This window comes from Gadus morhua, chromosome 9, assembly GCF_902167405.1.
Source record: "Gadus morhua chromosome 9, gadMor3.0, whole genome shotgun sequence".
NCBI classification, from domain to species: domain Eukaryota; kingdom Metazoa; phylum Chordata; class Actinopteri; order Gadiformes; family Gadidae; genus Gadus; species Gadus morhua.
The window spans coordinates 21356977-21366976 of NC_044056.1; the positions used below are offsets into that span (position 1 = coordinate 21356977).

Sequence of the window (10000 nt, forward strand, 5' to 3'; positions counted from 1 at the left end):
CTATATTCTCTCCTTCTGGGTTCTCTCTCTCTCCTCTCCTCTCTCCTCACTTTCCCCTCAGCTCTCCTCTCTCCCCTCTCCTCTCCTATCTCTCCTCTCTCCTAACTCCTCCTCTATCTCTCCTCTCTCCTATCTTCTTTCTCCTTTCTCCTCTGTCCTCTCTCCTCTCCTAATGCCTCCTTTCTCTTCTGTCATCTCCTCCTAACTCTCCTCTCTCCTCTGTCCTCTTTCCTTTCCTAATGCTCCCATCTATTCTCTCCTCTCCTCTCTCCTTTAGCCTCTATCCTCTATCCTCTCTCTTCTCCTAATGCTCCCATCTTTTCTCTCCTCTCCTCCCCCATCTCTCCTCTCTCCTCTCTCCTCTCTCCTCTCTCCTCTCTGTCCACTGGGGGCACTGTTGCCTACTCTGTGCCTTGCCTCAATTGAGTTATTTTCCACAGGAGTTCTTTATGATACGTACATTGGCAGGAATGAATCAGCTAAGCTGAATCTTCTGAGAACAGGAAACCGCGATGAGTCCCACCGCTGACACCACCACCACCGCCACCAGGGAGTGCAGTTGCTGTGCTGCAGGAACCCACATGTCACGCTCTCGCTCCTGCTCTCAATCCTGCTCTCACTCTCGCTCTACGTCCGTTTGTCTCTCGGCCTCCGACTTCCTCGACAATAACCGGAAATATTCTCGTTCTCTTCTGTGTGTGTGTGTGTGTGTGTGTGTGTGTGTGTGTGAGAGAGAGTCTGCGTGTTTCTGTTGGCTCACACTTTCTATTTTCTCACACCTCCAGCCCAGTGACGGAGGAGTGAATGACGTCATTGATTATGCATCACCTCTTGGTTATTGACAGGGCGACTCAGAGTCAAGCCCCTCCCCAGCCAGATCAATGCCCTAATGAATTAAGTATCACAAGCGTATCGACGGGCTGTCGGGGGTAATGTGTGGCAGTGAGGGCCGATGGGCCGATGGCCCGTCAGGACCACAACGACACATCCCGACAGGCCGCCCTGTGTAGGAACTAGAGTAGACTCAGCACTCAAGTGTGTACAAAGATATGGGTTTAAATCACCTGTGAAGCAATTGAGGGTATGTCTTGGAAGGGTGTGTGGTGTAGGTGTGTTTGTGTGTGTCTACTCTGACAATGGTGTTGTTTCTTTTCTTTTTTTTACGCGTAAAATCTAAAACAGTGTACAAGAGTTTCAGTGTCGTCGAGAGCCAGATCTGGGAAAGAACCAGGGAAGGGATATAGCCTTTGCAAACCCTCTGTCATAAGGCAGAAAAAGCCAGCAGAGCTTGCTGTGAAAGCCATCGACTGACTACAGTTTTTACAGTTATTTTCACACTGACCTTTACAAAAAAATAAAAACAAGTCGTATCACAAAACATAAAATACAACGCAGAAAAACATGAAGAAGAAAATGGACTCAAGCATCCTCACTCTGTCTGTGTGTCTGTGTGTGTGTTTGTGTGTCTGTGCGTGCGTGTGTGTGTGTGTGTGTGTGTGTGTGTGTGTGTGTGTGTGTGTGCGTGTGCGTGTGTGTGTGTGTGTTGGAGGGGGGGGGTGTTTGCGTGTGTATGCGTGTGCGTGTGTGTTTGTGTGGTTTGCGTGTGTGTGTGCGTGCGTGCACATGCACATGCACTTACTCTGCGGAGGGATAGAAGGTGTTCGTTTCTCAGGGTCGACCACAGACGGTGGCAGTTAGACATGAACCTACGTAAGCCACATCCACCCCCCCCCCCTCTTTCGTAGGAGCTTTGAATGGTCTTGATGGCAGAGGAAACAGAGTAGAGATCGAGAACAGAAGGCCTACTCTGTCTTTGTGATTTATACCTGTTCCGCCCGCGTTGGGTTCATTTGAGTCTAGTGTCGACGGCATGCTTCATTTGATACCCTCGGAATGGTACTCTGCTCATTTGAGGAGTCGTCATGAGGGACGCTGTTGGTACAACAGCAGTTCCTGTGTTCAGTATCGCTCGTGGCTCTCAGGCGGCTGGTGAAACACGGTCGTTTGGCAGAGGTGTTGGGTCAGGATGAGGGCACTCATTTCCATACGGTGCTGATAATACACATCCTGTTTGATATTGAAACTCATATTACATTATATATATGTATATTACTATTCATTATTATTAATTATTATTCGTGTCATGTCTATAAAAGCTGCTGTAAGGGGCATTTTACAATTAAAGGAGAGAAAACCTCTCGTTTCAAAGGATGAGTATGACCTTTCTGTCCTTGAATTTTATTATTTTACTATTCATATCAGGTTTATTTGTCTGAAAACAAAGACTATACAATATTACCCCCCTTTTTTTTTGTCTCAAGATGAAACGGTTACGAGCCGAACTTATGGAAATTTCCAGTGCAATGTGGTTATTGGCCAGAGCTGGATTGCAGTAAAACCAGAATATTGTATCAGAGGGAGCCAGCTGGGTAGTCAGAGCAGATTATCATATGGGAGGGGATGAGCGAGGAGATGGGGAGGGGGGGGGAACGGGGGGACAGAGAGAGAGAGATGGAGGGGGAGAGAGCGAATATGTGAACATGTGAAATAGAGAAAGCCAGGGAGTGAGGGAGGATTGAGTAGCAAAGACTGAGCAGGCGGCAAGGGGGGAGGGGGAGAGGGGAAGGAGGAAGGGAGGAGGAGGAGGAGGAGGAGGAGGTGGAGGAGGGGGGAGAAGGAGAGGAAACGGTAGGTAAAAAGCGAGGCTTCTACCCCTGGTCGCCGTGGGGTGATGGGGATCAACTGAAACCCCTTCGTCACAATCTCTCTTGCTTCACCTGTCAGAGGGGCGAGCGAGCAAGCAGTGTGAGCAGGGGAGGGAGAGAGGGAGAGGGGTGGGGGGGAGAGGGGGATAGGGAGAGGGGTGGGGGGAGTGGCAAAGCAGTGTGAGCAGTGGGGAGGAGAGGGTGATGGCGAGAGAAATGGTGGGGAGAGGGGGTGGGGTGGTGGGGCAGTGTGAGCAGTAGGGAGGAGAGAGAGAGAGCTGGAGAGAGAGGGGGGAGGGGGAAAAGGGACTCTGTGGGGCCAGAGAGGAAGACTCTGAGGCTCCCCTCGTCTTAGATGTGTGGAGGCCCCCCCCCCACCTCTGCTCAAGACATCTGGCTCCACACTGATTGCTGGTATCTATAGACAGGAGCAGGAGCCACATACACACTGTCTGCGTCTTTTGGTTCTTCCACTGTCATCTGAAAATGTATTCTGTAGTTTCTATCATTTTATAAAAAAATATTTTGTTTATTTGATATTCTTTTAATCATTCGCATATTTAACTGTGCTCTTCTAGTGTTTTGCATATTTTAATGCATTGTTTTAAGTATGCCTATTTTTTTTTATGTAGTCATTTCTATTTCGTCTTGTATAGTACTCCTTAGCAAAGTGTGCAGGGCAGAAGCGGTCTGTGTGTGTGTGTGTGTGTGTGTGTGTGTGTGTGTGTGTGTGTGTGTGTGTGTGTGTGTGTGTGTGTGTGTGTGTGTGTGTGTGTGTGTGTGTGTGTGTGTGTGTGTGTGTGCGAGAGGAGCAGCTCTGCCTGCGTACGCCTCCATGAGATAAGGGAACCTTGATAGTGAGAGTGTGTTGTGTCTAGCGAGTCATGTAGACAGGCTGTGACTGCAATCAGTGGGACGAGAGCCAGCCTCCCTGCCTGTGTGCTCCCAGCGCCCCCACTGGCTGCACGCTGTGCCAATCAAAGGCTGGTGGGCGGGGCCCGGGCCGACATGAGCGCTGATGTCACAGTCACATGGATGGTGGTGTGGTCGTGCTCCAAGCCTGGGAGACGGAGCTGTGTGTTGGCCAGCTGCTGCTGAGACAGCAGTGGAGGGCTTTTGCGCTGTTACGAGTGCATTCTTATGGACCCGGAGTTTAATGATGTATTTTGTGATTTCAGCTATGAAAGGTAAGGGCTACCAGGAAATAATACTACTTCATCAAATGCATGCTTGCCGATACTCGTGCACCCTGCAAAAGGTTTAGTGCTCAAGTAACAAGTACCGCTGCTCTCTTCGTAGACCCGCAACTCTTTCCATTCCAGCTGCACAGCAGGGGGGAGCCCATAGGGTTAAGGGGAAAGAGAGAGAGACATGGGGAGAGGGAGAGGGAGAGAGTGAGAGAGCGAGAGAGGGGGGGGGGGGAGAAACGGAGACAGGGACGGAGAGACTTAGCGACCGGGAGAGATCAAGTAAAGCAGAGTAGAAACAACAGTGTAGCATCAGGCTGTATTTAGAATGTATAACATGATGAAGCTGTGCTGGTTTCTCCATGAATGCATGTGTAACATGTCCCCCTTTGCCTGCACTTGCACACTGAACTGAGAGTTGTTTCATGTTTTACACAGATCATTTAGACCACAGATATGTATTTATGTATGGTGTGTATAATGGTACACATTCTTAATAATATTTGGCTTTTTGGAGGCATTTAATACTAGTGTGACTCCCTACTCGTGGTGCTCCAGAGAGCCGAGTGGGATTTTGCAGCGATATGGCTCCGAATGTAATCATAGCCCTGCACCCTCTTCAGCTGGGGAGCTGAAGTGCTTTGGGCATAGTTGCCAAAAAGAGTGTGTGTGTGTGTGTGTGTGTGTGTGTGTGTGTGTGTGTGTGTGTGTTCGGTGTGTGTGTGTGTGTGTGTGTGTGTGTGTGTGTGTGTGTGTGTGTGTGTGTGTGTGTGTGTGTGTGTGTGTGCGAGACAGTGTGGAGGGTGTGTGTGTGTGTGTGTGTGTGTGCGAGACAGTGTGGAGGGGGTTGGGGGGGCTGCAACGGGGGTCTCTATCTCTGCTCCTCTCTGCCCCCACACCATAATAATCCTGTTGTTCCAGTCCAAGGGACGGGCGAGTGGGGCAAGGGGGGAGACGTGGGTAGGGGGTAAGGGGGGAGGGACGTGGGTAGGGGGTAAGGGGGGAGGCATGCGAGTTTGGGTAAGGGGGGGGGGGAGGCATGTGCGTGGGCTAAGGGGGAGGCGTGCGTGGCAGCGAGTGAGGACCTCCGCAGACACGCGAGGAGAGACCGTAGTGGAGAGAGTCTGGCAGAATAACCATATCTCTGGTCTGATATACCGGTGCATGTGTGTGTGTGTGTGTTTGTGTTTTTGTGTTCCACTGACCTATTTTTTGGTCTTTCTCCGGGGGGGGTAGTAGATGGTGGTGTAGGGGGGGTGTAGAGGACTTTACATGTCGGACTGAGAGCAGGACTCGGCCGTCCTTGTCGCGGAGATGTAGATCTGAAATGCTTAATCCCGGCTCTCCCATTCCACCCCCCTCCCCCCATAGACTCACACACACTCACACACACACTCGCACACACTCATACACTCACATACTCCCACACACACTACCAACACACTCACACACTACCACCACCATAGTAGCAGAGCCACACATGCGCACACACTCATGCGTATAGACAGATAGTGCCTTCAAGTGCAACACACACATGTGCCCCCACACACGCGTCCACACAAATACACACACACACACACACGCGCGTTTGTGTCTTGCACACATGCAGATTAATTGTTCCGTGACGTGAACGCACATGGAGAGGAATACCTCAACATATGTGACCATGAGGACATGTATGAAGCGTTCACGTGCACTGACCTCGAGGTTGGACAGCTGGCGTTGGGTCCTAACTGAGCTAGTTTTGCTTTTCATTTTGGTTCTTTTTTTCCGCCATTTATTTTGCTCTGATTTCTTGCTTTTTATTCATTTTATGATTGCAACACGAGTTAAACATGGATTTTTAAATAAATATCTAATTATTCTGTCAAATTTATTCTTGAAATAAGCGTTGTTTATATGTTAAAAACTATTCATAAAATGAATTATACAAATTACAATTTCCTTAAGTTTCTCCCATGATATTATAGCTCAGGTCTTTTATTGAAAATAATATATATTTGCAGTATTTCTATAGTTTATAGTTTATTTAGTTTATTTGTAATATTTAATGTTTTACGTTTAAATTGTAAAATGGGATGGAGCCCCATGTATTTTATAGGACACTCATTCTCCCTCATTTAACACAGATAAAATATGACTTAATATTACATTCTAATACATCCTCATAAACATGTAATCATCTAAAACACATAAGGCTATCCGCATCGTCTTTTGTGTGTTATGCAACTAAAAGCACACACACAACAATATGAGAGGGCATCATTCTGCCTTTCAATGAGTGAACAAAACGAGTGAATGCCCCATAGCATTCCTCAACCTGAGTGGGATATGCTATATCCGTAATGGCCGGACATCTGACGATATATCCATCATGTAGAGTGTGACATTTGCGTTTACATTAATATATATTGTTATGAGGAATTCTTTCACTTGCCCTCCCTTCCCCCTGTCCTGCCCACCGCTCTCAGTGTGTGTAGGGTACAGCCTTGCACCACAGCACTGCCTCTCAGCTACCTAATTACCTGTAATAGAAACATCCCTCTCGTTACCACATGCAAATTCACCAGCCTACTCAGCACAATTAAGGAGAAAATACTAATTACGTAACGGACGAAAGTCGTTTGATGTTTGAATAGATGGGAAAAGGTAGAAAATGTCATCGGAGCTGCAAAACATTCTAATTAACACTTCACTGGAAATACCGGTGGTGGGCGTGTGTAGTAGTCGCTGTTGAAATAGGGGTCCACACACACACACACACATACACACACACACACACACACACACACACACACACACACACACACACACACACACACACACACACACACACACACACACACACACACACACACACACAAGCACACACACAAGCCCACAAATGCACCCACACACATATACACCCATGCACACAGCACATCCCCCTCAGTTCCCCAGTCCTGTTGCATGCAGACCTCACAGAAACACGTGATTCAGCCCAGGACTTGTGCAGCAGACTGTGAAAAAGATGTGCAGGGGCCTCGGCCGAGGTGAAGTCAGACTGCTTGTGATGGCTGCTTTAATGCGATGTCGAGAGGCGCTGTAAATATTTGCTGTAGCTGTGGTGTGTGTTGTCTCTTCCCATCAGCGGTGCACTGAAGGCCTCTCGACTGCGCACACTGCAGGCTCCGACACGTTACAGCAGAGGTTAACGAGATCGACTGTTATCCAGTTAGGGCTTTGAGCACATAACTAAGCCAATAGAAGGATGGCCGCCGATTAAGGTGAGGCAGAATATAGCACGAGTCACCTGCAGGGGCTTAAAAAAGAGTGGGAAGTGTTATTTAAAAATAAATAAATGAATGTTCCCTTGTCACCTTCACGGCTAAAAACGTTCTCTCTTGTGCTCTCTCTCCCTCCGTCTCTATTAACAGCTATTATAAATACATAATGAATTTTCTTGCGATACATTATGAAGAAGGATTCCTCGTCTTTACAACCCCCCACACACATGTATAGGCCCAGCGCATCCAGGAGCACATTACACATGATACCCAGGCGTCCACGGGGAGTGGGCACTCTGACGGGACTCACGCTGGCTATAGGTTTATCTTGCTTGGGCCTGGCTGACGGGAGAGGACCCTGGGCAGGTTATTAAAGAGCGCGTGGCTTGCCAGTCTGGGCTCGGCGGCCCCGCTGAGAAGCACATCCTGGTTGCCAGGTTGTGTGTGGAGGGCCCTGCTTAATGAGATATTGACTGCCCATTGAGAGCATGGATTTTTGATTTGGCGGCAGAAAGATTGGGAGAGGGGGACAGGGGATGTGCACTGTGAAGGGAGGGAGGGAGGGAGGGAGGGAGAGAGAGAGGGGAGGGAAGATAGCCAGAGGGGAGGGCAGGAAGAGAAGAAAAGGGAGGAGGGGGATGGGAGGAGGAGGAAGAGGAGGAGAAGGAGGAGAAGTAGAGGAGAGATGGAGGAAGCAGGAGGAAGAGGAGGGAGGGGAGGAGGAGGAGGAGAGGAGTGGTGGAAGAGATAGGGAGAAGCGGCGACGAGGAGAAAGGATTTGGCTGAAGTTAGAGAGAGCGGGAGAGAGCGAGCGAGGGGGAATGGTGGTTCTGGAGCGAGATGAAGGGGACCGAGAAGACGAGAGCAGAGGAAATGTGTCTGCTCTTCCTAACAAAGCCCTGAATGCGGTTCTATTTCCTCCTGCCAAAACTGAACACAGGCCATAAGCAATGCGACGGGAAACCCACAAGTTTTATTAAGCTCCTGCCTTCGTCTTCACGTCTTTACCTGCACAAAGTGCGCCTGGCAACAACCAATTACCACGGCGACTCTAACAACTCTATTGAATCACAGTTATTGTGATTGCGCCGCTCACTATCCGTTCAGTTGTACGTATATAGAAATATATTTCGTTTTTCAATAAGACGGCCTTGTGGGGTAAAACACCTAGTGGGGGCTTAGTCAAATAGTCAAATTAAGGGTAATTTCCTATCCTCTACTTTCACTCAGCGTTTCGAGAGTCACTTATGGCCCCTTTGAAGTGTCTCTCTGTCACGCAGCATTTAGTGGCGTGGTAGAATAGCTCTCACACACACACACACACACACACGGCACACCTTTGATAATCATAAACCACAGCGCCATGAAGGGAGGAATGAAATAACTTTATTCTTTTATATTTGTATCTTAAGTAGCTACGGCTGTAGATGTCTGCTGACAAGGGGGGGGGGGTATTGGCAGAAGGGAAAATGATATATTCCAGTATGTTGATATGATATGAACAACATTTCTATTCCTTTTTATTCGAGGCAGTAATGATGTGATTGCTAATGATGAGGATAGTGTGATATAGTTGCGTATAATTGTGTGTAATTATAGCAGTTTTCAATTAGCTGTGTTGGCTCCCTTTGCTCTGCCATTTTGGGGCTTGGAAGTTAACAATGGTGTGTGTGATTGAAGTGCTTTTTTCCGGTTTGGTACTGGAGGAATCTTTCTTTTATTTGTTTCTTTTTTTTTTTTTTCACGTGAGCCTCTAGAGGCCTGTCCACCGTCTTTTTGAAGTTTCATCAAAGAGGAGATGATGGTGAAAAAGCATTATTGATTTTGCGTTTTGTCTTGACTCCAACACTGAGGACAATAACAAAAAGAGAAGGCAGAGAAGAGGAAAATAAAACATACGGGAGATATGTGTTTTCCTCCGAGCCAGAGGGGGAACCGAGACGGGGAGAGAGAGCGGCAGAGAGAGGTAGGAGGTGAGAAGGAGCTCCAGACAGCACTAATGCATCTCTCCCTCGAGTCTTTTGCTCAATCCTCCTACTTCCACCCTTCGCTTTTTTTCTCCCCCCTCTGCTTTCGGCTCGCTCTCCTCCCATCATGCCGGAGTAAATAAAGCCCATTACTTTGAGCCCATGTCTTGGGACAAACTGGCTCTCTCTGTGAGCGCCACGGCTCAGACAGGCATTCCTCCTCCTTCACCTCCTCCGTCAGGGCAGTCAGCGGCTCCTCCGCCACTAAACCAGCTTCTCCCCCGGCGCTGCCGCCACCACCACCAACATCACCACCAACAACAACACCACCACCACCAACACCACCACCACCAACACCACCACCACCAGCTCCGCCAAACACGTCCCTATCTCTGGGCAGGGATCACATCTCAGCCTTTGCCACGCCAGAGAAGCATTGTTTCAGTGGGTTAGCTCCACCCTTCCACCGCCCCCTGCCCGGGCGTCTGTCCGTCAGAGGGTGGGGGGATCACGGTAGATCACAGCTTGTTATTCTCTGTTATTAATCTGATCCCGAGTGACAATAAGAGCGGGCCTCGCTGACAGCTGTTGACAGGTGTTAAGTGCCGTCGCTGCATACGGCGGCTTCAGCACTTTGCAAGTGCCTCTGGTACACTCTCCCTGTGCTGCAAAAGGTCGATTTTCTCTCTCTTTCTCCCCTTTAATATCATACATTTCCGTGATCTATTTTAGATAGAAGTCCTTTTGGCAGGCATGTCCATCTCCTCAGAGCCCAGAGTAGGCACAGGTCATCACATCAGCGTGTAACCACCGCTGTTAACACGGAGGATAACAGAATAGCTGAAGAGGAGGTAAGGGGTCAGAGGTCGCGCGGT

General features: G+C 48.8%; 1 protein-coding gene across 2 annotated transcripts in view; it reads left to right on the forward strand.

Moving 5' to 3' along the window:
- The window catches only part of roraa (RAR-related orphan receptor A, paralog a), a 180120-nt gene that overhangs the window by 124868 nt on the left and 45252 nt on the right, over nt 1-10000 (forward strand). The window contains exon 1 of one of the 2 annotated variants that reach the window (XM_030365063.1): nt 2938-3892. The exons of the other annotated variant lie outside the window; for it this stretch is intronic. Within the exon in view, the coding sequence (XP_030220923.1) occupies nt 3724-3892 (169 nt within the window). The 5' untranslated portion in view covers nt 2938-3723. Of the gene's footprint in view, nt 1-2937; nt 3893-10000 lie in introns of those variants that run through there. 2 annotated transcript variants of the gene reach the window in all.